The 26,837-nt window shown below is 46.3% G+C and overlaps 1 protein-coding gene across 1 annotated transcript in view; it reads left to right on the plus strand.

The window, feature by feature from the left end:
• Positions 1-26,837, plus strand: part of LRRC1 (leucine rich repeat containing 1) — a 135,670-nt gene that overhangs the window by 32,448 nt on the left and 76,385 nt on the right. Inside the window, exon 2 of the mRNA XM_005891374.2 lies at positions 17,891-18,008. Coding sequence (XP_005891436.2) covers positions 17,891-18,008 — 118 coding nt within the window. The remainder of the gene's footprint in view (positions 1-17,890; positions 18,009-26,837) is intronic.

The following is a 26,837-nucleotide window of genomic DNA, read 5'->3' on the forward strand; positions in this document are numbered from 1 at the left end:
ATGTATAAATGCATGTTGTTTTTCATATTCCTTTCCATTCAGGTAAATCACAGGATAGTGATTGGGCATAAGGACTTCTGAGAGGTTGTGGCATTTGGGATGAGCGGCATGTTTCTAGCTGGAGAAAGGTGTTGGAGACAGTGAGGGGGGACCTGGTGCATAGCAGATGGTTCCCTGGGGCTGCAGATGTTGGGACCGAGGTCAGAAAGGCCACTGGGCAGTTGTGGGCAGAGGGTAACTGGATGTCAGACTTGCAGCCCAGGGAGCCTGGGTGTGAGGGGTGGTTTGGATGCTTTACGTACCATGTAGTCTTCCTCGAGTTCAGTGGCACCCCACTCCAGTACTCTTGCCTGGAGAATCCCATGGACAGAGGAGCCTGGTAGGCTGCAGTCCATGGGGTCGCTAAGAGTCGGACACGACTGAGCGACTTCACTTTTCACTTTGCTGCATTGGAGAAGGAAATGGCAACCCACTCCAGTGTTCTTGCCTGGAGAATCCCAGGGATGGGGGAGCCTGAAGCGACTGAAGCGACTTAGCAGGAGCAGCAGCAGCAGTACTGGAGTGGGGTGCCATTGCCTTCTCCCCACCAGGTCCCCAGGCTTCCCCAAAATACTCCCAGCCCTTTCATGTTGGTTTTCATTCACTCTTTTGCTTTATTGTGTTTTGGATTATTTGATGAGTTGGGAATAACTGCTTTTGAATTTACTTGTCTTATTTGGATAGTAGCTCGAGTACTAAGTATACTGGGGGTGACTGGACTTGTTAGCGAATATCTGAAGTCCCTTCTCCAGGTCCTGTAAGCATTTGGTCTCAGCAGTCTATTGATTTATGTGTAATAATGTCTTTTTGTTTGTGGTCTTTCTCTGATTTTGAAAATAACAGAAGTCTTGAAATGTATGGATGTGGTCCTCATTTAGCACCTAGCTGCATCCTAACAGGATAATCCAAGGGCAGTAATGCTGTAGTTGGATCTATATATCTTACATTTGAGAAGTTTTAGTAGCTTAGGTACATAGGATTTTTTTTTTTTTAGTGTATGATTCAATTTATATGAAACGTCCAGTGTCAGACTTTATTTTTCTGGGCTCCAAAATCACTACAGATGGTGACTGCAGCCATGAAATTAAAAGACACTTACTCCTGGTAGGAAAGTTATGACCAACCTAGATAGCATATTCAAAAGCAGAGACATTACTTTGCCAACAAAGGTCTGTCTAGTCAAGGCTATGGTTTTTCCTGTGGTCAAGTATGGATGTGAGAGTTGGACTGTGAAGAAGGCTGAGCGCAGAAGAATTGATGCTTTTGAACTGTGGTGTTGGAGAAGACTCTTGAGAGTCCCTTGGACTGCAAGGAGATCCAACCAGTCCATTGTGAAGGAGATCAGCCCTGGGATTTCTTTGGAAGGAATGATGCTAAAGCTGAAACTCCAGTACTTTGGCCACCTGATTCGAAGAGTTGACTCATTGGAAAAGACTCTGATGCTGGGAGGGATTGGGGGCAAGAGGAGAAGGGGACGACAGAGGATGAGATGGCTGTATGGCATCACTGACTCAATGGACGTGAGTCTGAGTGAACTCTGGGAGTTGGTGATGGACGGGGAGGCCTGGCGTGCTGCGATTCATGGGGTCGCAGAGTCGGACATGACTGAGCAACTGATGTGATCTGATCTGATGATTCAATTTATATGAAATGTCCATAAAAGGCAAATCCATAGAAACAGGAAGCAGATCAGTGGTTTCCAAGGGCTGGAGAAAGGGAGGTTTGGGGAGTTATTGTTTACTGGGTGCAGAGTCTGGTTGGGATAATGAGAAAGTTCTGGAAATAGAAGTGGTTGCACAGCACTGTGAGTACAACCAACACCACATAACTGTATAGTTTAAAACAGTTAAATGGATACATTTATGTTTATATATTACTGCAGTTTTTTTAAAAAAGACCAGAAGGTCACAAAACAAAGTTTAGTTATTGACTTTTGAGTGGTAGATTTACAAAGGTCATGCCTTCTTTCCTCTTTAAAACATGCTGCTCCTTTACGGGGGACCTTGCTTATGACTGGCTTCAGTTTATAAAGTACTGCAGCAGTATGTAGTCCATCTGAATTTATTGCACTGCAAAGCCTTCTGATGCGAGAGCCCCTCGACCTCTGGGTGGGGACCCTGCTTGGACGACACCCCGTCCCTGTCAGTGTGCGGCTACCATGCTGGCCGGAGGAAACGATCTGCCTCTGAGCTTCACCCTGGTCAGGAGGGGGTGTTTTATGGAGGGACAGTAGTGATAATCACAGCTAACATTGTCAAACGTCTCTCCTAGGCCAGCACTGTTCTGTGTACTTGACCTGGAGGAGGGACAGTAGTGATAATCACAGCTAACATTGTCAAACGTCTCTCCTAGGCCGGCACTGTTCTGTGTACTTGACCTGGAGGAGGGACAGTAGTGATAATCACAGCTAACATTGAAACCTGGAGTTCTGTGTAGGGAGGAGGGACAGTAGTGATAATCACAGCTAACATTGTCAAACGTCTCTCCTAGGCCGGCACTGTTCTGTGTACTTGACCTGGAGGAGGGACAGTAGTGATAATCACAGCTAACATTGTCAAACGTCTCTCCTAGGCCGGCACTGTTCTATGTACTTGACCTGGACTTGCTCATATGATTGTCACTGCGCCTCAGTGAGGGATGGGTGCTGTTATGACCCTTTACAGGTGGAGATACCGGGGTACAGGGAGGCTAAGCAGCTTGCCTGAGGTCACACAGACAGCCAGTAGCTTGGGGAGCCAGCTCTGCAGACTTGGGGCCCCACAGTGCTTCTTGACCCTCTGTTTATCATAGCAGACAGGTGGGGACTTTGGACCTGCGTTTGGGCCCTGCCGCTGACGCCTGTGTAAAGGTGTGCTGCCGCCCTGTGCTGCACTTTCATGATTTGTGGACTCCTGGTAGCTGCTGGGCTTAGGGTGGTTTTTAAGATCCAGTGAGGCAATGTTTATAGAGCCCCCAGCCTGCTACCTGGCAACTTAGGGGCATTTCTTATTTAGTTTAGAGTTACTTTTGTGAAAAGTAGTTTTGAAGTTTTTGAAATTAGACTTTCAAAATCCACTCTGATCATGTACCATTTTAATTTTAAATCACTTGGACCTATGCATACGAGAGGATTGACCTTAAAAGAAATGATCAGTGAGTAGCCAGCCAGTAGTCAGTAGTGCTGCGGAAGGTGCTTTCCAGAAAGACGGTGATGCCGGGTCGGGCTCAGATTCCATTGGTGCAGATAGAATGGATGGATGGTGCTGAGGGGACCCCACGGCAGGCGTGAAGGGATGACCTGGTGTCCTTTTATTAGACGCACCTGGGTGAAAAGCTGGACTCTGGGCTGGGAGTTGGAGTCTGGGGAAGTGATAGCACAGAACCTACTGGAACCCCGAAACTACCACAGAAAATAGCCCCAGGAACTTACGGGGGCTAGTCCTCACCGTTACAGCACGCCACCTGGAATCTCTTGCTTGTTTCCAGGGGTCCAGGAGCTGAAGGAAGGCAGCTGCCTCTCCTGCTTCACTCTGGGATACATTCATGAGTTCCCTGTTTCTTGAATGTTCTTTTTGGTCACAGGCTGCAATGGAAGGTTTTCGACTCTGCCAACTCGTGAGGTGATGGCACTGAGTAAACTCTTATCCTGCAGAGATGACTGGTTGGCAGCGCGAGAAGTTTGCTAGGACCTCTCTGCAGAGCTTGGTGGCAACAGAAGAACCAAGTCCTTAACTGTTGGGCTGAGTGAATGGAGTGGGTGGTGGTGGTGGGGGGCCTGGGTACCCCTAGCCCCGCTGTATGTCCCGAGGTTGGGCCAGTGCCAGGCACATCGCGTGGCCTCTGACCAAGGTTGCTGGCAAACAGTAGAAATGAAATCTAAAGCATGTTGTAAAGCACAGCCTGAAGAAGTGGCTGGGAGAGAGCTCTGCCTGCCCTCTCCCCACACAAAGCGTTTACTTAGATGGAGACCGTGGGCCGAGTGTTTTCTGGGGTAGGGCGATTCAGAAAGTTTTCAAAATTAGGTCTTGTGTTTGTGGTTCTTCATCTGGATTAACACTGGAATTTAGTATCTGTTCAGTTTGTGGTGCTGAAACGCGGGGACGGGCAGGAGCACCATCGTGTTTTTTCGTAACTGTTTGGGAGTTGCTAGGGAATCTGCTCTTGGTTTTTTCCATCTTGCTTCTCACTTAGCTGTCGGGGCAGCCAGTAGGAAGCAGAGTGCATTTAATGTGTGTGAGAAGTTTGAACACAAGAGAGGATCTCCTTTGAAGACACCAGGCCGCTCTCACAGGAGCTAGACGCACTTGGGAACCTGAACCTATCTAGGCAGAGCGAGACGCTTATACTGAAGTTCCTGAATTATGAAATTTTAGTCTTGAATTGTGATTACAGACATGCTAAAGTACATGTTAATAGCTCCTGTGTATTTAGAATATATTAGAAAATGTTTGCAGGGGTGAGCCCTGCAGCAGCTTGTAAAATATGGATTCTGGGCGTCTGTCAAATTCACTGGTTCCCCCCACCACCCCAGAAATCTCTCGATAGTGGCTTACAACAGTGTGATCATCTCCAGTGTTTTTGAGGATAAGAGACAAAGTCCTTTTCTTACCTCTTTACTTATAATTAGTGTACTCTTGCCTGGAAAATCCCATGGATGGAGGAGCCTGGTGGGCTGTAGTCCATGGGGTCGCGAAGAGTCGTGCACTACTGAGCGACTTCACTTTCATTTTTCACTTTCATGCATTGGAGAAGGAAATGGCAACCCACTCCAGTGTTCTTGCCTGGAGAATCCCGGGGATGGGGAAGCCTGGTGGGCTGCCGTCTATGGGGTCGCACAGAGTTGGACACAACTGCAGCAGCAGCAGCAGCAGCAGTGTGCACTGAAACTGCCGTTACGTGTCACCTTAGAAGGTTAGGGACCATTCTTCTGTTTTGATTTATTTCCAGTCACATTGATGGACATTTAAAAATTCCTCCTGTGTAATCAAATTTTCTATGCACTTTTTCAGTGCATCTCCTCCTTTGGGTATCCCAACAGCCCCCTCAACCCCTTGTCAACATCGGATCAAACACAGGCTTTCCTGCTAACCAGAGACCAAACCAAGGGCTCCCTTTCTCAGTTGAAGGTCAGCATGGCATGAAGGGCACTCAGCAAGTAGTTCCCAGTAGCCCAGGATGTGCTGTGCTGACCCTCACACGTCTCAAATCCAAGACATGGTTTTATACTGACATTCATGTGAACAATTATATTTTGCGCCTGTTGTAACAAAAAGTCACACAATGACTGATTTCACAGTGAAGTATCTCCAAATAAAAGTTCCCATGTGGAAGGGCTTGGAGTCTTTGTGAGGTTTCTCTAACGGACACTTCCTCTGCCTCGGGACCCGGGCTGGTTTGGGACACCGTGGAGTTGGTGGTGTGATTTCACTGGGACCGCTGCTGGATATTCAGGGGAAATGATGCAATACAGTCTGATTCGTTCAGATTATATAGAAGAAGGCTCACAAATTAGGCCTGTCATTATTCTAAAGATATCAAGCCACAGAGGTATTGATGAGCTTTGTGGTTAGCAAAAGAGACTCTTCCCCAGAGTTTTGAGTGACTGTGAACTGGTAACTCAGAGTTAATAGTGTGTTATTAATTCATCAGTGACCGGATTCCTCCAGTTCTTGCTTGCTATCCGGAAAGATCAACCCTTGGCTGGGGTGCTCTCAGTTTATTACTTCAGGAGGTGGAAAACATCAGCGAGTTGGCAGTTGGCAGAATTCTGTTCATCCAGGATGGGCATTCATTAGCGTTGCCTGTATCTTTTCTTAATTGAGCCTGGAAGAACGCAGAGCATTGATCCAAATGTTGATATATTTCTTGAGAAAATTTAGGAAGTTTTCCTAATCGTTTTTCTGAATAACCCATTCTTAAGTGATGTCTCATTGGAAACTGATCTTACTGGTATGGCGTGATTGACCATGAAATAGCCTGATTTTTTAATTTAACCTAAAGAAGCGTATCAGGTGTAGCTAAAGATAAGACATTTATTATCCTTTCACAGTATTTTGAGCCTCACTTATTCCACTTTCCCCCTTGTGTTTTAACTACTATTTGTGTCAACTCCTGGGTGTGTCCTGAGAGTAAGGACTGCGTCTGTTGACGTCTTTTCCTCCACTTGAGAACCCTGTGCGTGGGTTCCGTGTAGTGCCTGCTCCTGTTGTTAGCTTGGAAGAGTTGTATTGAATCCAAGACAAAACGTCCCCCAAACAGGATTTTATTCCACTTGAGTCACGTAATGCCTTCCTGAGTACAATGTGTGAAAAATTCAACCTTATTCAAAATCCTGTGTCAAAATATGAGACCGGTTTAATAATCTGAATTGCTTATCTGTTTGACTTCTTGTTGGAAGAGCTGTTTTTTGGTGCGTAAGCTGGTCTTAGCGCCTTCCCTTCAAGTTTTGCTTGAAGTCAGTTCAAGTTTAAAGGAAAATCAACTCTTCCTTCAGATAAATAGGCTTTGGATTTTTATGGTACAAAACATCGGTACCCCACAGCCAAGTGATCCTTATTCATTGAATTAAAATTATTTTTTCTCAGATTTAACTTTTTAAAGTAGTTTTTTTCCCCTGAAATTAGTATTGCATTAAAAAAATTGGTCGTTTATTTTTGGCTGCGTTGGGTCCTTGTGGCTCCGCGTGTGCTGTCTCTAATTGGGGCGAGCAGAGGCTGCTCCTCACTGTGGAGCCTTTCACGGTGGTGACTTCTCTCACTGTGGAGCACGCTCCGGGTGCGCCAGCTTTGGCGGTTGCAGCGCTTGAGCTCAGTAGCTGCGGCTTGCCGGCCCCAGCTCGCGGGCTCGGCAGTGGCGGTCCACAGGCTTCGCTGCTCCTTGGTGTGTGGAGTCTTCCCTGACCAGGGATCGAACCCACGTCCCCTGCGTTGGCAGGCAGATTCTCATCCCGCTGTGCCGCCAAGTAAGTCCCAGCATTACTCTTTTAGCATAACAGGCATTATACTCTTTATATACTTTTGCATTTTTTTCATAATCCTAGAACACACGGATTTACCATATTATTAAAGATTCTCTAGAAACATTTTTAGTGGTCATGCAGTAACTTATTACTTGACCAGCCTGTATTTAATCCTTCCCCTTTGCTAGGTTTCAGGTTGACATCTCTTTATTGCTGTGATATCCGATCCTCCCACTCTGGGCCTCTCCTGCTCAGTCCACATCTGTCTCTCTTCTCTCTGTGCCACCAGCCTGCCCACCAGTGCCCACGGCTTTCCCCTCACTCAGGTTCTCGGCACAGGAGAACCTCGTACTTTCAATGAATGTTTTTTGTCTCCAAACCGTTGCCAATACCTCTCCCATCCTCATCCACAGACTTCTGATCATAGTACCATAAATGAAGCATTCCCGGTTTTATGATTCTCACAGTGATTCACACCTGAGCTATTTTAATTACTGAGGGTGCACCCTTGAGTGGAGAAGGCAATGGCACCCCACTGCAGTACTCTTGCCTGGAAAATCCCATGGACAGAGGAGCCTGGTGGGCTGCAGTCCATTGGGTCGCTAAGAGTCGGACATGACTGAGTGACTTCACTTTCACTTTTCACTTTCCTGCATTGGAGAAGGAAATGGCAACCCACTCCAGTGTTCTTGCCTGGAGAATCCCAGGGACGGGGAAGCCTGGTGGGCTGCCGTTTATGGGGTCGCACAGAGTCGGACATGACTGAAGCGACTTAGCAGCAGCAGCACCCTTGAAGCATTCGTATCCTCCTTATTGTTCATTCATGACGCCAGCTTGATAATGTAATGAAAGCACCATGAAACTGTGAAAATTTGTTATCAAATAAGAGAGGGTAAAATGGTTAGTAGAGACCAGAGACAGAAAAATTGGAAAGAGAAATATTCCAAGCAGAGTAAACACCTTTGTTGTAAGCACTCACTTACACATGCCGGCTCTTAGTGGGAAGCTCGTTTGCTTGTCTGAACTTTGATTTGCCTGTGACCTTCTGGGGCCACTCAAGGAGAAGAACATGCATTCTTTTCTTTGTTGCCTGAAGAACGTGGACCTGTGCTGCTCAGTCAGGAACTGATTAAAACATTGTGTTTTAGAACAGGAGACTTTTTTCTGTGGTCTGTTCCACTTATTTGTCTTATGGACGAATCAGTGAGCAGGGAAATAGGTTTCTCCCGCTTCCCATTATAGAGAGGGCAGCTAGTGTTATTGGAGGGACTGAACCTTTTATGTCATTTCATGTTTATCATCTGTGCACTGTCCAGACAGTGGGATGTGGACATCAGCTTCCCATTTTGTGAATCAGCGTTCTAAATTCTTGACTCTCTTTCGAATTTCATCGTATGTCTATCTGAAAATCATTCAGAGAGTTCGAATTGCCAGTTGAACAGTGTGGGAAGTCTTTTTTGAAATCTGCCAGGGCTGCCCTGCTGCGGGGGATGTTTCCTCCTTTACCTCCAAAAGTAGACCAAGCTTTTTCTTTATGGACATGTCCCTTTTGCTCTGACGTATTGTAGACTTGTACGAAGGCGGGAGGAGAAGGGGACAACGGGACGAGATGGTTGGATGGCATCACCGGCTTGATGGACATGAGTTTGAACAAGCACTGGGAGTTGGTGATGGACAGGGAGGCCTGGCGTGCTGCAGTCCATGGGGTCGCAAAGAGTCAGACAGGACCGAGTGACTGAACTGAACTGGTCCCAGTTCTGTGTACTGGTTTCCTGTCTTTCAGCCTTTCCCCTGGCCTTAGGCTTTATCTGGAGTTAGCCTTCCAGGACCAGGTGCCTCCAGAAGATACTCTCTTACCTGCCTGGACTTCTTCCCCTTCACACCTGGTCTCTGCGCCTGGACTGCCATGCGGGCCCCTCAGCGTGTTCTTTTCTTTCCCCACAGCACTGGCAGCATTGTAGTGCGACCTAGCCCTGGTTCCCACTTCCCGGGACTTTGTTTCACTTTGCTCGTTAAAATATAGCTTCACAGATGTTTTTTGTTTGCCGGTTACCTGAGAATTTATTATCCTGTGATCCTCCAACGTGGGTGTGCCTTGGAATTTTCCTGAAAGAATGTTATTAAGTGGTAGTGGCATCTGGGAGCTGTGCAGTGTTGCCAAAATCTGTTTCCTCATCAGTGAACTGGAGATGAAAAACTTTCCCTCGCTGGCACGTGTAGCAATGCAGTTAAACCAAGTGCGCAGCTGCTCAGCCCTCTGCGACCCCATGGTCTGCAGGCCTCCAGGCTCCTCTGTCCATGGGATTCTCTTGGCAGGAATTCTGGAGTAGGTTGCCCTTTCCTTCTCCATGGTATCTTCCTGACCCAGGGATTGAGCCTGCATCTGCTGTGGGTCCTGCATTGGCAGGCAAATTCTTTACCACTGAGCCACCTGGGAAGCCCAGTGAAATAAAAATGTCCAGGAAAACTCTAATTTGAAAAGATACACGTACCCCCATGGTCACAGCAGCACTTCTTACAATAGCCAAGACATGGAACAACCTAAATGCCCATCTACAGATGACTGGATAAAGGAGGTGTGGTGCGTGTATAAAGTGGCATAGTACGCAGCCATAAAAACGGAAATAATGCCACTATAACAGCATAGACTGACCTAGAGATCACAGAAGTGAAGTCAGACAGAGAAAGAGACATGGTGTTTCTTATATGTGAAATCTAAGAAGACGAGACAGTTGAACTTGATTTATATAACAAAAACAGACTCACATACACAACACAAATTTACAGTTACTAACAGGGAAAGTAGGGTGGTGAGGAGGCACAGATTAGGAGTTTGGGATCAGCAGATACAAACTACAGAAACTAGATAAACAACAGAGACCTACTGTTTAGCGCTGGGACTGTATTCAGAATCTTTTAATAAATAACTAGAATGGAAACTAATCCGAAAAAGAACATGAATGTGTGTGTGTAACTGAGTCATTTTGCTGTACATGAGGAATTGACACAACATTGTAAATCAACCACACTTCACTTAAATAAAAAAGTGTGTATACCTAGCCTCGGTTCAGTTCAGTTCAGTTCAGTCGCTCAGTCGTGTCTGACTGTGACCGCAGTCAGAACCGCAGTCATGAACCGCAGCACGCCGGGCCTCCCGGTCCATCACCAACTCCTGGAGTCCACCCAAACTCATGTCCATTGAGTCGGTGATGCCATCCAGCCATCCCATCCTCTGTCGTCCCCTTCTCCTCCTGCCCCCAATCCCTCCCATCATCACAGTCTTTTCCAATGAGTCAACTCTTCGCATGAGGTGGCCAAAGTACTAGAGTTTCAGCTTTAGCATCATTCCTTCCAAAGAACACCCAGGGCTGATCTCCTTCAGAATGGACTGGTTGGATCTCCTGTTTCCTAGGCAACCACTAATCTACTTTCTGTAATTTTATTCATTTTTAAGTGCATGCTTGTTATATTGTGGGCTAATAGGATTGTTATGTTTTTATGGTACATTGAAGGTATTTTGAAATGCAGTTCTAACATTTTTAGAACTAAAAAGAGCCCTTCGATCATTTAATGCTTATTTTTTACAGAAACAGAGGACCAGGGAAGTCAAGTGATTCCCCTGGGGACATTCCCATTCCACACCTCTTTACCAAAACACAGTAGAAAAAGTATCTTGTTAACACTTGTTTCATCAGCAGTTCTTATTTTTGAGTGTTTGCTGAAACCCTTTCAAATTCAAATTCTGGATGTGAGATATGATCCTTTGAATTCTCTACTTTAGCTAATGGATCTTTTTATTCTTCTGTGAATATTTCTTGAGTCTTTTCCCTTTAACTTTCTCGTGTGTTAAAAGTCATGTCTTAGCCAAAGTTTATCCAGTATATTATTACATTTTTTGTTTAGGTTTCCTTTGGAAAAATCGTTACTCTGTGGTGAATCATAGAGTTTTATAGAATAGTCTGTCTGGTTTTTATATGTGGTCTTCTGTGGTACCTCTGAGGCCCCTACCTCATTTTATAGTAGACCATTTAATCTACCAGATTTCACCCCTTCCAAGCCTCTTTTCAGTGTGATTTTTGCTGCTCTTTCCATCTACCAGTGGAGACTTATTTCCCCATTCCCCTCACTATGGCAGAAGTGACATGGTGCAGATTTCAAGGTTTCGGCTCTGAGAGTCCTCCCGGACTCTTTGCCCGTTTTGAACGCTGGTCTGAGAGCCACTGGATCATATGGCAAAGGAACGAGGCCTGTGGAGAGCAGAGGAGCTCCTGCTGGGTGTTGGCACAAGTAGCGAACCATGAGCTGAGGCTGGGGTGGTGGTCTTCCCGCCCCTCTGACCCGCTCGCTGAGTGAAGCTGCATGAGTGAGCTCAAGTGAAAACAGCAGGCCCACAGAAATGTGAGAAATTTCAAGAAATCGTGTTGCTTTTGAGTCACCGAGTTTGAGATGGTTTGTTGTGCAGCAGTGACCGTTCTACATAGATGTTAGCTCTGTAGCAGTGTTGAGATGACTACAGGGTATGACCCGAGTGGAGTCTTTGGCTCACTGCTGAGCACAGAGAATCCCACAGTAAATAAAGGGTGACGGTTAATGGCTGCAGCGTGGTCATTCTAACGTTGTTGTTTTGGTTGCTGTTGGCCTTTTTGTTTCTCCTCCTGCAGACGTGATGCCATTGCTTTTCATTACCATCACCTCTGTCAGGGTGAGGCATTTGATGTCATTGGTCCTAATTGGCGTTTTTCTTTCTGATTAATCAATAGTTTAAAACTTTTAAAACTTCTCTTATTGTGAAATAAAACACACATATTAATAGTGCACAAAAGCATAAATATACAGCTCACAACAAATTATAAAATGAAAACCTGTGACTAGCAGTCAGGTTAGAAGGTTTAGAATTGGCAGGACTCCTGAAGCCCATCTCATGCCCTTCCTGATCATGTTTCCCTCATGACTGGAAGAAGCCGCTAACTTGATTGAATACTGATCACCTCTTTGCCTTTTTCAAAAATAGTTTTTACCACCTCTGTATGCATCTCTAAACAAAGAAGTTTAGTTTTGGTGATTTTTCTACATTATATAAACGGAGTAATATAGTGTGCCTTCTTTTGTGTCTGATTTTATTTGCTGAATATTATTTCTAGATTTCTCTGTACTCCAAGAGCAAGTGTTCATTTTCATTGCCATGAAAAATTTCATTGTAAGAATATATTTCTGTCAGATGTACTATTGATGGATATTTGGGTTATTTACAGTTTTTGGCAATTATGAATAATTCTGTCAAGCACATTCAAATATGTAAAATATACTAGAATAATATGTGAATTTTTTTTTCAACAAGTATGCAAAGTACATACCTAGAAGAATCTACCTGGGTAATAAAGTCATGATCACTTTTTATAAGTCTCATAGTGAAGAACATGGCCAGGTGATAAAAATGATAGATACTGTAACATGATTATTCTCACCTGGAGATTAGAACCACTGGTTTACAATATCTTTGCCAAGCTGGTTGACCACAAAGGCAGTTCAGGTCTTTGGGGACAGGGATGTGATGAGACTTAGGTAGGGTGGGAAGGGGTCAGCGTTTAGTTGAGGGGTTGAAAAGTGAAAGCAGTCACTCAGTCGTGTTCAACTCTTCGCGACCCCATGGACTGTAGACCGACAGGCTCCTCTGTCCATGGGATTCTCCAGGCAAGAATACTGGAGTGGGTTGCCATTTCCTTCTCCAGGGGATCTTCCCGATCCAGGGATCGAACCCAGGTCTCCCACATTGCAGGCAGATTGTTTACCACCTGAGCCACCAGGGAAGCACAGCTGAAGGGCTAGAAGCTGCCCAGAAGGAAGTCTGTGAGTTCATCTGGTATCCTGACAGCTCAGAGTCAGACAGCTTTTCAGGAGGTTAATCCCATTCTTTATGCTGTCCTCCCCAGGTGAGTCTGCAACAATGGTTCATCTTTTCCCCACCTTATGGGGAAGTTTGGGGAGACTGTTGATCCTTGGCCATATGGTGATAGCAAAGGATGCAGCTCTCTTAAGACTCAGATTTCCTAAGAAGGGAGAGGAACTAACACTTTATCAAGAGAAGGGAAAAGAATCTCGTTAGAAATGGAGAATGGGAAAAAGAAACATTCTGTTCAACCAAATTAAAGACTCTGTATCTACTAAAAACAATGGTGGCTATAAGAAGACTGTGGTGTGGCAACGCAGGCCAAGGCAATTTGGGTTTCTTTGCATGTAACTGTACAGAATGTGCTCGGTGTGGGCCAGGGTGCTGTAATCAACATGGTGCGGTTGAAGAATGGTGTCTGTGTGCCCCGTCACGCGATCGCCCTGCCCAGGCGCCCTGCCAAGACTGCCGTGGGAATTGTTCCTGTGGGCCCTGGCTCATCCCAGAGAAGGCAGAAGGGTTTATACAGTTTTGGAGTTTTCCTCCGTGACTGTCTGCAAGTGCAACACTTGAAGATTTAAGCAGTCTTAGTGATATTGTGTCTCTCTTACAGAATGTAGTTGATTTAAAGCATTTGAATGCCAAATTAGGGTCCCCTCAGGATAATGAGGGAAGGATTGAGGAATCGCTGTTTTCATTGTGGGATGCTGTTGGATAGGGCTGTTTCTCTATCTGGTCTGTGTGTCCCCAGTTGAATAAAGTAGTATTTGTGACAGGTCCTTTTTGAGGATGTTTTTAACATGCAAAACAACTTAAATTTGCTTGCTTGAAATTAGGATTTAAAGTTAGGATTAGGAATTTCTGTTGAACATTGGGATTCGAAGCTTGTCATTTCCACAGGCATAAAACTAGCTTATTATCCACTGATGATTTAAGTCCCTGGTTGACTTGGTTTCTTGTATTATTTCTGAACGGTCCTCGAATGTATGGATTAGGTGATGGCCTTTGAGCTGTAGCTTTCCTGGAAAACAAAGTGAGCTTTTCATGCCTGATAAGCACATCGATGCATTATGAAACTGTCAGACTCTTTTGAACAACTGGCATAAGCTCTGTTATTCAAATGTGACTCTTTTGAATGGCTTTTGTGTCAGCTAATGCTTTAGTATAACCCACATAAAGAAATTTCCAAATCTTTCCTTAAGAAATTAAATTTCAGCCCTATGATTGAAGAACTCGAAAGGATTAGTCCTTTTGTTGAGCATGCTCATTATTATATATAGCTGATTGGTAGCATTCATTTGATGAGATTCGTAGTTCATATTAAAGTATCTTTTTTGTTAAAAAATAAAATTGTTCATGCATTTCCCTTGTCTCTTGGCGTAACTTTCCCCGCTATGTTCTCTTCTCAACAGGTACATGTGCTTTTCCATAGTGTACCTGCTATTTTGTCTTCTTTTAAAATTATATTTGCATCGTCAATCTCTTTGAAGTTCTCTGGTGTTTATAGTAATCTTTGGTTGCTTAATATTGAGTTCTTAATAACATGCTAGTCATTTCTCTTATTTGATATGCTTTTCATTTCTAGTGATAAGAATGCAGAAACATACTGTGTACCATAGCTGCTTTTTCTTATTTTCAATTATGTTACTAGAACAGATGCCCAAAAGTGTTGTTACGATGTCAGTGGACTTGAAAACTTTTTATGTTTTGTATTGCCCCATTGATTTCCAAAAGATGATGCCTTCTTTTTGATTATGTAAGTTACAATCCCTTTTACTAAAGGAAAAAACTGACGAAGCTTATTAAATGTTGGCAGCCTTCACAACTATCATTTGGAGTACCCTGTTGTCTTGGTGGAGATGTTTTCTTTTGTAAATTCAATTTCTATTTTTAGCAAGGTAATATATGCAAATAATTTTTTAAAAATCCCATAAATCTCTTGTCCTCCCCTCCGCCACTCCAGTGTCTTGCTTTTGAGAACCCCCAGCTCTGGGATTTCTGTTAACATTTGCTTCCACATTGCTAAATGGCTTGCTTTTACAGTTTGATTTTTACCCAATACTATTTAGTTGTTTACTGATCTCCTTCTGTGGAAGATGAGTCTTTAGCACTTATGGTTTCTTTCCTATCCTCTCAATATTGACATAATGTAAAATTTGTTTTTAACAATTTATAAATATTAAAATATTATGACTGCATAAATATTGTTCATAATCAAATCTTGTATTTTGACTATATATCTTCTTTTACGCTGTATTTTTTTTTCTGGAATTAATAACTCCTTCCTTTTTTTGCTTGCTTTGTTTTCTCTATTTCATTTTCTAATTTGTCACCAAGTAAATTTCCTGATACTTCCAGACATGTCAGATAATCCCTCACATGTGTCTTTTTTTTTTTTCCAAGCTCTCCTCTGAGAGCCCTGGTATTTTCTTCAGTGTAAACTGGCTGCTCTCGGGACCTGCTGCTTGGCTGCCGTCTTGAAATGCCTTCACTGTTTCAGCCTCTGTCTCCTTCTGTTTGGCTGATTCTCTGGTTTCTGAATCTCAGATCTTCCTCCTTTTAGATTTGCTTCCACATTTTGATGGATTCTTGGGAAAGGTGCAAGGAAGATAACTCTTTTGAGACCATGTATGTCTGAGAATGTCTTTTATTCATTCATCATACCTGATCGATAGTCTGGCTGGGTATGTGAGTGGGTTGGAAATGTTTTCTTGGAATTTTGAAGGCACTGCTCTGTTGCCTTCTTACTTTCAAGGTTGCTGTTGAGTCCAGTGCCATTTCTGAGTCCCAGTCCTTTGTTATTGCCCTCTTCCCCTTCTCTCCACCCTTCAGCCTCTGGAAGCTTTTAGAATCATCTTATTTCTGGAGTTACGAACTTTTATCATATTCTTTGGTATTCCTATATGTTTTGTTTCATTCGTGTAACTGGCCACATGGTGGGCCTTTTTAACCTGGAAACTTATACTCTGCGGTCTGTAAGTTTCTATCTTTGGCATATCTGTTCATTGGATCTAGTACCTCGCAACCTTATCCTCTAATTTTCCTTTTTTTTTTTCCCTATTCTGTCTCTCCATCTCTTTGTCTTTCTATTGTCCCTTCTGGGAGATTTCTAGCTTTATTTTTCATCTCTTTTGTTGGATTCTTGATGCTGCACTAATTTTTAATTTCTTAGGGTTTATTTCTTCTTATTTTATGGCTGTTTCACCTCGTCTTATTTATCCGTGTCTGAAGAACCTTGGCTTTGTTTAAATGAGATTCAGGCACCTGAATTAAAAAAGAGAACTGAAGCTCTGAGTGCCTGAATGGGGCTTATAACCTGGGGCTTCCCTCTTGTATAATCTGTGTCTGTTAGTCTGTTTTCTTGCTGAGAAGCCCAGCTGCAGGGAGAAGGGAGTAGATCTCATGGAGCAGGCTCTGACCCCCTTCCCTGTTTCTGGTTGCGTGCCTCATCCCTGATTTTAGCTGGTCTTAGAGTCAGCTCTTCTGGAGGAAATTTCCAGTCCCCTGCTTAGTTGTGCAAGCCAGAGGAGGGGCTGTGGGGACTTAATGGTCTTTATATCCAAAGTGAAAGTCGCTCAGTCGTGTCTGACTCTTTATGACCCTGTGGACTATACAGTCCATGGAATTCTCCAGGCCAGAATACTGGGGTGGGTAGCTGTTCCTGTCTCCAGGGGATCTTCCCAACACAGGGATTTAACCAAGGTCTCCCACGTTGCAGGCGGATTCTTTACCAGCTGAGCCACAAAGGAAGCCTGAAAATACTGGAGTAGGTAGCCTGTCCCTTCTCTGGTGGATCTTCCCAACCCAGGAATCGAACCCGGGGTCTCCTACAGTACAGGCAGATACTTTACCAACTGAGCTCTCAGGGAAGCCCCTTCCTTCAGAGATACCTATACCTAATCTCCACAGGCTACTCACTCCACAGGCTTAAAGTTCAGCTTTGTTTTGACTCTTTTATTCACTGCCATTTATTCATCTGTTTCCTTGCTTCAAGGATTTTGTCACATGTCTAGTTTGCTTTTCATCCCCTCTCATCTTGAATTGTCTTCATCCCTTTATTTTGTATTTTTATGTCTATGTCCATCTCCCTATAAATTCCTTTAATGCTATTTTAGTACAGTTTTTAAAGGGTGTGGGGCAGAAGGCATTTGCCTTATGTGCCATGTTTAAGGCAAGGATCCAGTGCAGGCTCTTTTTTAGATTGACCAAAAATATTTCCTTTTCTCCTACACACACTTGTGGGATATTTATATATTTTCTGATGCAAGGAATTTCTTTTGAAATGTTTAAGAAATATTTTATTCTAATTTTCAAATATCTTTACTTAACATAGAAGGTTTCATACCAGTTTCTGTAAGTAGAAAATGTGACCACCTACTGGATACTGTAAAGGAGGCATTACTATTCTTACTGAGTTACTTGTTCATTGTGAAAATTTTTTAATTTTGAAATAAGTGTTGCTTGTGCACAGAAATGTCTTGTGTACCTCGTTTACCCCAGCGGTTACGTCGTCGCATGACTGTGGTACAATATGAAGATCAGGAAAGTGACATTGGTGCAGTCCTTGATAATTTTTAAAAGACATTTAAAAACATTTTATTATTTTATCTTTGGTTGTGCTGGGTCTTTATTTGCTGCGCGGGCTTTTCTCTAGTTGCGGCAAGTGGGGGCTGTTTTCTGGCTGTGGTGCGTGGGCTTCTCATTGTGGCAGCTTCTCTTGTTGCAGAGTGTGGGCTCTAGGGTGCCCAGGCTTCAGTAGCTGCGGCGCGTGGGCTCAGTACTTGTGGCTCCCGGGCTCTCAAGCACAGGCTCAGTAGTTGTGGAGCACGGGCTTTGTTGCTCCATGGCATGTGGGATCTTCCTGGATCAGGGCTCAAACCCGCATCTCCTGCAATGGCAGGCAGATTCTTTACCGCTGAGCCCCCAGGGAAGACCCTAGAAGACATACTGTTTTACATTTCATATTGGGGAAAAAGTTTGCATTGCAAATATCTGTGAGACCTACATAAACCTGTTTTGTCTTTCAGCAATTTTTCCAGCTAGTCAAGTTACGAAAGCTTGGACTGAGTGATAACGAGATCCAGCGACTCCCTCCAGAAATAGCCAACTTCATGCAGCTGGTGGAGCTCGACGTGTCCCGGAATGGTAAGAAGAAAATGGTTCCACGTGAACCGTCCGTTTGTCTCTTCCAATGCTGATGTTCGCAATTTTGAGTAAATGTGGCTGGATGAATGTTCAGGAAGAAAGCTATGTATATGTTTGGGATGAAATTACTTCCATTATTGAATAGTTTGCCACAAAACAAATTTTAGGTGCTGATTTTCTTCCAGTCAGTTCACCCTGATTCACAGCGGTGGAGAGGGGCCTGAGAACTCGGCAGCTGTCCCCTCATTTGATGGGAGGAGACACTGAGGGCTGGGAGCGTGGTCACTTGTCCAGACCTCTGGGGGCTGCTGTGGTGGGAGCCTTGCTTGGGGAAGGGCTGGTCTCTCCTGGCGGTGGCCCGGCCCATCAGCTGCTCCCCTGAGAACCTGCCTTTCTGCTGCAGTGAATGGACCTGCCTGCCATTTCAGGCATTTCTGTCAGTCTTATTTATTTCTGACTGCGCCCTAGGTAGGCCTGCCCACTTGAATTTGTGTGGCGTGTTTGTGAGTTTATTTTGATTTTCAGATTCCATTGTGATGTTGCCTCCTTTTAATGGAACGGCCTGACAGGGTGTTTACATCGTGTTTAACCTTTCGCTTTTAAATGGGTACCTGGTTTCACCTTGCGTCTTGTAGCCTTGGAGCATTCCCGGGGTAGACTGGTCCCGTGGCTTGCTGGAACATGTTTGATTAATTACCTCAAGGTAAAGTGGCAGCTCCCAGGGACCCTGTCTTTAGCGGTGGCATTCTGTTCTTGCGAGGACTCTGGTCTAATGTCCTGAGGATAAGCCCACATGTGCTCTGTTTATAACAGCGATAGTCTGTTCTGCCTCACCTATTGCACGCCTGCTTTGTGTTTTGTTTTGCTTTCGTACAAGACTCTGTAGGTTCCTTCTCAATGACCCTCAGGTCTGGCTCTTTCAGTGTGGTGTCCTCTGCAGAAGCCCCCAGCTCTGGATATAGTATTTTCCTGTGGGTCCTTGTTATAAGGCAGCAGTGATAATCAGTACTTCATTGAAAATGTGAAGAAAACAATGCTTTCCCCTCTCCCCCCCACCCCCCACCTTTTAAATTGCCACTCCCTCTCAGATCCCGTAATTGGAAACTGTCTTTAGGCCAAGTCATATGCTCTTGTCATAGTGTCTGCTTTTGTTTGTCATGAGAATTATTTCTTCCCTTGAAAGTACTACAGAAAGTGAAAAAATTACTTGGGGGGCTTGTTTGTCTTCTTTGGTTGCAGGGGAGTCGGCTCTCCTCAGGTAAAAGGGATTTGGTGGTGAGAATGGGGGTGGAGCTGGCGTTCTGAGCGTTGCGCTGGGGCCCACACCCGACACTACGCTAGGGCTTTCGCGGCCTCTCTTCTGTCTGTGGGTGGTCTGTTCCTCCCTCCACGCTGACCTGCTGTCTCACCACCAGCCTCTTCAGTCTGTCTGTTGTGGTCTTCTGCCCTTGTGGCCGCATCTGACGGCCATTACTGAGTGAGGCCTGGTTGACCCAGTGCATCTTTCTAAGGCAGCCGTTAGCCCCAGCTCCAGGTCACTGGCTGCCCTAGACACTGGCTGTCCTGCAGCAGGGGTGGGCGGCAGTGCAGAGCACAGTCAGCCTCCCCTTACACTGCTGTGCAGCGGGGGGACCTCCGGCATTCCCCCCTCCCTACCCCCCCCCCCCGCGTCTGAGGTCAGATATCTCCCTGGTCTGAGGTCAGGCATCCCCCGGTCTGAGGTCCGGCATCCCCCGGTCTGAGGTCCGGCATCCCCCCGTCTGAGGTCCGGCATCCCCCGGTCTGAGATCTAGCATTCCCTACTGTCTGAGGTCCGGCATCCCCCCTGTCTGAGGTCCGGCATCCCCCCTGTCTGAGGTCCGGCATCCCCCCCGGTCTGAGGTCTGGCATCCCCCGTCTGAGGTCCGGCATCCCCCCCGTCTGAGGTCCGGCATCGCACCGTCTGAGGTCCGGCATCCCCCGCGTCTGAGGTCCGGCATCTCCCCCGTCTGAGGTCCGGCATCCCCCCCAGTCTGAGGTCCGGCATCTCCCCTGTCTGAGGTCTGGCATCACCCCATCTGAGGTCCGGCATCCCCCCCGTCTGAGGTCTGGCATCCCCCGTCTGAGGTCCGGCACGCCCGTCTGAGGTCCGGCATCCCCCGCGTCTGAGGTCCGGCATCTCCCCAGTCTGAGGTCCGGCATCTCCCCCGTCTGAGGTCCGGCATCACCCCCGTCTGAGGTCCGGCATCCCCCCCGTCTGAGGTCCGGCATCGCCCCATCTGAGGTCCGGCATCCCTCGCGTCTGAGGTCCGGCATCCGCCCCGTCTGAAGTCCGGCATCCCCCCCGTCTGAGGTCCGGCATCTCCCCGGTCTGAGGTCCGATATCACCCCGGTCTGAGGTCCGGCATTCCCCACTGTCTGAGATCCGGCATTCCCCACTGTCTGAGGTCCGGCATCCCCCCTGTCTGAGGTCCGGCATCCCCCGGTCTGAGGTCTGGCATCCCGCCTGTCTGAGGTCCGGCATCCCCCGTCTGAGGCCCGGCATCCCCCACCATTCTGAGGTCTGGCATCCCCCGCATCTGAGGTCCGGCATCCCCGGGTCTGAGGTCCGGCATCCCCTGGTCTGAGATCCGGCATTCCCCACTGTCTGAGGTCCGGCATCCCCCGTCTGAGGTCCGGCATCCCCCGGTCTGAGGTCTGGCATCCTGCCTGTCTGAGGTCCGGCATCCCCCGTCTGAGGCCCGGCATCCCCCACCATTCTGAGGTCTGGCATCCCCCGCGTCTGAGGTCCGGCATCCCCGGGTCTGAGGTCCGGCATCTCCCCGTCTGAGGCCGGGCATCCGCCACCGTCTGAGATCCGGCATACCCCGACGTCTGAGGTCTGGCACCCGCCCCATCTGAGGTCCTGCATCTCGCCTGCCTAAGGTCCGGCACCCGCCTGTCTGAAGTCCGGCATCCTGCCCGTCTGAGGTCCGGTTCTCCCCTGCCTGAGGTGCATGTATAGAAACTGCTCTCTCTCGTCTCAGCTGTGCTCTCAGCGGTAAAGACTGGATGGCTGTGAACTCTGCAGCGACTTTGAAAAATGACCGCTGAAATCACACAACCCAAAGAAATCAGATAGCCTTTTTGAAATTGGCGTTAAGAAGAAAAAGAAGCAGGGGTCCAGAAATCCTCGAGAAAGAGGAGACCTATTGGCTTCAATTACTTGGGAGCTGAGGAAAAAACCGAGCTGGAAGGTTGCAGTCCTGTTACTGACTCTTGTGGGAAGACGTGCTCCGTATGAATTCAGTGTTGTCAGGGGCCAGTTGTACTGGTTCCCACATCAGCTGTGTCTTTTGAAACATTCAGAGGAAGAAAGAAGGGCTACGTGCCTCTCCTCATGCACCCATTTATACCTTCCAGCGTGGATAGGAGGACATGAGCTGTCACTGAAGCCCAGTCAGGTCCCAGTGTTTGCTTTCCCAGGGAGAACCTTCCCTCCTTGCAGGTCTGGACTTTGGTGATGGATCCTGCAGGTCTGCCCCCTTTTTATCAGGCTCTTGTGGGAATGCTGGGGGACTTAACCGCCTGCTTCTCCTAACGGCAGAGGCTTGCTCTGGTGTGTGCACATGTTCGTGTGTGCGCACGTGTGCACAATGGGAGGTCGTGGAGGAGGCTTTTTTGTGGTGGTGAAAAAGCTGCACAGATGACAGAGCGGAGAAGGGTCACGGTTTTACCATCACCAGCGGGATCTTGGGTCTTGAGCTGTTTCCAGACCAGGCAAATCTGCCCGTGTCTCCTCTCATTTTTTCTGGCTGATCAAATCCCATGAGTGTGAATTTCCTAGGCAGGTCAATCAAAGTGGTAGAGTCTGCAGCCTGAGAGGCCACGTGGGGACCCCCACTTTTTGCAGATGCGGGCTTTTGTAAGGGTTTGGGGCTTGTGTCTGGGGGCCCATGTGAAACTAGGCTCCTGTAGCCCCCGCAGAGGTGGCCCACCCAGTGATCAGGGTCCTCTGTGTCCCTGAGCTGTCGCATGGCTGTGGCTGGCGCTGACCACTGTCAGGGTAGAACCTTTCCTGGCGTCCTCAGTCTCTGACTGTCCAGAGAGCATCACTGACCGTGGACGGAGGCACCGGAGAGGGTGGTGTCAGACCCCTGAGGCCCTTTGGATCAGTGCTCGTCAGGCTTGAATGTGCCATGGATTAACCGCAGGGTTTTGTTAAAATGTGGATTCTGATGCAGGCGGTCTGGGGTGGGTCTGGGGATGCTGCATTGTTCAGAAGCCCCAAAGGGATGCCAGACACACCGAGGGTGGGGTTTTGGCTGTCCCCACTCCCAGGCTTTCTCCTAACATCCCCTCAGCAGCTTCCTGTGGCTTTCAGCACAAATTCACTTAGCTTCTGTCGACCCCACACCTTCCCCGTGTGGAAGGTGGGAAACCTTCAGGGTTTAACCTCCTGGCTAAAGGGTGAGATGCTAGAGCTGACTGAACAAGTTGGCTTTGATTCCAGGAGCAAAACGAGCCCTTTGCTGATGTTCCCTTGCTCAAGGGAGGGGACCAGCGCTATAGGTTTCAAGTTAAGGTCTGGTGCGGTTTCCTGTAGTGAAGACCACGCTACACTTTCCTGCCTGGACTTTATATGTGTTTTCTCTGTTCACCAATTCTTAGTGGTTGGAGGCGAATGCTTTCTGGATACGTGAGAAAAGGCACTATTCCGTCTCACTGTCCACGAATCGGGGACAGACTTTCTTAATGCATCATGAATCTTGCCCAGAGGGTTAGCAATTCACATTTTATAGTCCATGCTGTAATTTGACTTACATCACAGTACTGTATCATTATCTATTTAGTTCAGTTTTTCCCCCCACAAATGTAAGGCCTGTGCCACCAGCACTGCTAGAGACGATTTTAAGTGGCACTGCAAAAGAGCAGTTTTTAATATTGGATCAGAGTGAGGAGTTAAACTTTTTCCTTTTCATTAAACTTTTTTTTTTTTTTTACTCTCTTTAGGTTGCTTCCTGTAAAACTTAATAGCTATATTGTATTGATTGTTATATTTATCTTTTATGTCTGTTGATGATAATAGCTTTCTTCCCTGGTGGTTCAGCTGATAAAGAATCTGCCTGCAATGTGGGATACCTGGGTTTGATCCCTGGGTTGGAAAGATCCCCTGGAGAAGGGATCGGCTACCCACTTCTGTATTCTGACTGGGAGAATTCCAGGGTCTGTATAGTCCATGGGGTCACAAAAAGTTGGACACGACTGAGTGACTTTCACTTTCATTCATGTTAGTGATTTTAAAAGTAAGTCTTACTCAAAAAAGTTAACTTAAAAGAATGAAGTAAATAATAAAGAACACAGGTGCTCCACCAGGATGGCACAGATCATAAAAGTAGAACAGGGGTAGATGAAGTTGAGGAAATGCTGTTATTATGCACACAGCCAGTGAGGGTTTGAGTTTCTTTCATTTATGGGGCAAATAATGCTGTGTGTGGAACAAACATGGCCAGAGACCCCACATCCTGGAGAATTCCTTTGCAAATTTGAATGAACAGGAAACTAAAAGGTAGGTTTAATGCAAACTCTCACTGGCACCAGGACGGCACTTCACACTTGGCAGAGGGATAGCTGATCCAACGGAGAAGGCAGTGGCAGCCCACTCCGGCGCTCTTGCCTGGAGAATCCCATGGATGGAGGAGCCTGGTGGGCTGCAGTCCATGGGGTCGCACAGAGTTGGACATGACTGACGTGACTTAGCAGCAGCAGTTGATCCAATCCACCAGCAGGATCCTCGTCCCACAAAGTCAAGAGCTGGATGTGTGCTAAGTGCTGGGGTTAGTTGCCCTCTGTCCAGCTGCAAGACGGGGGTCACAGCCCATGGTCGGCGGCTGCGGGCTTGTTTAATGACATCTGAGGCCAGTTTTGAAGCCTGCTGGAATGACCTGGTGACATCAAGTCTTGGTGTTTCTCAGTGAGCCCTGCAAAAAGCTCTTTCTGGCAAGCAAGGCATCCCATGTGCCTAGAAGTCCCTTCTCAGTGATGAACAGTTGGCCCTTTGGGGGTAATGACTACATATGTCCACAGCCCAAGTTTGGCAGAGGCCACTGCCCATGCAGATTTTAGACTTGCCACAGCCAGGCCATTTCCCCCGTCTGCCGCTGCCTGGTTCGGGACTGGGCTTGGAGCCCTGCTCCACTGCTAGACTTCAGCCACGCTATTGGTCAGAGCGTTTCTTCATCCCAGTCACTGTGAAAACGGACCAGGAGACTCCCCTGGGGGAGACGCCCGTGGAGCCCCTGTGCCACAGGTGCAGAGCGACAGGCCTGCCGTTGCTGTCTGTGCGGGTGCTGCCACGTTCCTGCCGCAAGCCCTTCCTCTGTCTTTTTACCTTTTGTTAGGAAGAGGGGTTCACAAAAAAAATATATATATTATTGTCTTCTACTCACATTTTAAATCCTGATAATAGTACTTATTTTCAAAGTGAATATGGAAAGAAAATTTGGCATCTGTTTTCTAATCACCCTTCCATGCCACAAAGACTCTTTTTGGGGAACCTTGTATATTTTTAAAATTAAAACGGACAGTCTGTCTATTGATTTGGCTGTGTCGGGTCTCAGTTACCGCACGTGGGGTGTTTGTTGCAGAGTCTTCGTTGTGTCATACCAATCTTTCTTTGTTGCGTGTGGCTCAGTAGTTGTGGAATCGGGCTTAGTTGTTCTGCATGTTGTGGGATCTTAATTCCCGAACGACGGATTGAACCCCTGTCCCCTGTGTTGGAAGGTGGATTCTTAACCCCTGGACTATCAAGGAAGCCCTGGGAAGCCTTGTTTAGATGTGAGTGTGTATGGGAATCATTGTAAACACTGAAAGTTGGAATAAACCTTGCAAACGTTGCAAAAGATCCTTTGTCCCTTTTCTTTTGTGCCATAGAGAAACATCAGTGGTATTTTATCAAATTATTGAATTTGAAGGGAAGTTTGGAAGTAGTGCTTCTGCTCAAAATGATTTTGCAGCTCTTTAAGAATTTGTTGGTTTGTGATCCACAGACCAGTGGTTTCACGTCCTCAAGTGGATTGGTTTTCAAAAACAGCCACCTTAGGTAAATAAACCAGGACAGTTTTATAGGAATCAAAATCTGCCTCAGGTTGCAATTTCAAAAACCATAGAAGAGTTGTTAAGTAAGTAAGTAAGTGAAAGTCACTCAGTCACGTCTGACTCTTTGCGACCACATGGGCTATACAGTCCGTGGACTTCTCTAGGCCAGAATACTGGAGTGGGTTGCCTTTCCCTTCTCCAAGGGATCTTCCCAACCCAGGGATTGAACTGGGGTCTCTCGATTCTTTACCAGCTGAGCTACAAGGGAAGCCCAAAAGAGTTGTTACTTTATTACTTTGTTACTTTATTAACTCATATGGTTGTTTTCTTCTTTTCAGAAAAATTGTGATTGTTCTCAGTAAGTTGTAGGTTTATATAACTTCCTCTCTCTCTCTCTCTTTTAATTATTAGGTTCGTAATAGAGAAGGTGCCCCCTGAGTTTGAAGTCAACACCTTTGAATGTATCTTTTAGGTTACTATGCTCTTCAGTCTATCCTGGGTTCTCGAAATGCTTAGAGACTCTCATCCTCATCCCCTCTCCACATCTCCCCCATTCAGTTTATTCACTCAGTCCTGTGCTGCTCTGTGCTGGGGGATGAATTTTCCAGAACAGTGTTAGATTTACACAGAGTGGGCTAAATTGAAGATATACAATTGTAGTGGTTTCTCCTGAAATAAAACGAAACCCTGGGCATATATCCGAAGAAAACTCTAATTGGAAAAGATACATGCACCCCAGTGTTGATAGCAGCACTATTCACAATGGCAAGAAGCAGCCTAAACTGCCCATCGATAAATGAATGGATAAAGATGCGCGTATGTAAAATGGTATATTACTCAGCCATGAAAAAAATGAAATAATGCCATTTGTAGCCACATGGATGGACCTAGAGATGATGGTACTAAAAGAAGTAGGCCAGAAAAGACAAGTAGCATATGGTATCACTTACATGTGGAATCTAAAATATGACACAAAGGAACTTACCTATGAAATGGAAGCAGACTCGCGGACGTAGGGAACAGACGGGTGGTTGCTAAGGGGAGGACGGAGGGGAGGGGATGGGCTGGGAGTGTGGGATGCGGAGATGCAACTGTTGCACGTAGAATGGATGAACAACAAGGTCCTACTTGCCACGCGGGGAGCTCTGCTCAGCATCCTGTGACAGGGAATCTGTTGGTCACCTCCACTGTATAAGGGGTTTGATTTAGGTCTTACCTGAATGGCTTAGTGGTTTTCCCTACTTCCTTCAATATAAGTGTGAATTTTGCAGTAAGGAGCTCATGACCTGAGCCACCGTCAGCTCCAGGTCTTGTTTTTGCTGACTGTATAGAGCTTCTCCATCTTTGGCTGCAAAGAATATAATCAGTCTGATTTCAGTATTGGCCATCTGGTGATGTCCATGTGTAGAGTCTTCTCTTGTGTTGTTGGAAGAGGGTGTTTGCCATGACCAGTGCCTTCTCTTGATAAAGCTCTGTTAGCCTTCACCCTGCTTCATTTTGTACTCAAAGGCCAAACTTGTGGGTTATCCAGGTCTCTCTTGACTTCCTACTTTTGCATTCCAATCCCCATGATAAAAAGGGCATCTTTTTTTTTTTTTTTTTTGGTGTTAGTTCTAGAAGGTGTTGTAGGTCTTCACAGAACCATTCAACTTCAGCTTCTTAGGCATTGGTGGTTGGGGCATAGACTTGGATTACTGTGATATTGAATGGTTTGCCTTGGAAACAAATCAAGACCATTCCATTGTTTTTTGAGATTGCAACCAAGTACTGCAT

This window comes from Bos mutus, chromosome 23 (genome assembly GCF_027580195.1).
Source record: "Bos mutus isolate GX-2022 chromosome 23, NWIPB_WYAK_1.1, whole genome shotgun sequence".
In the NCBI taxonomy this organism is placed as follows: Eukaryota; Metazoa; Chordata; class Mammalia; order Artiodactyla; family Bovidae; genus Bos; species Bos mutus.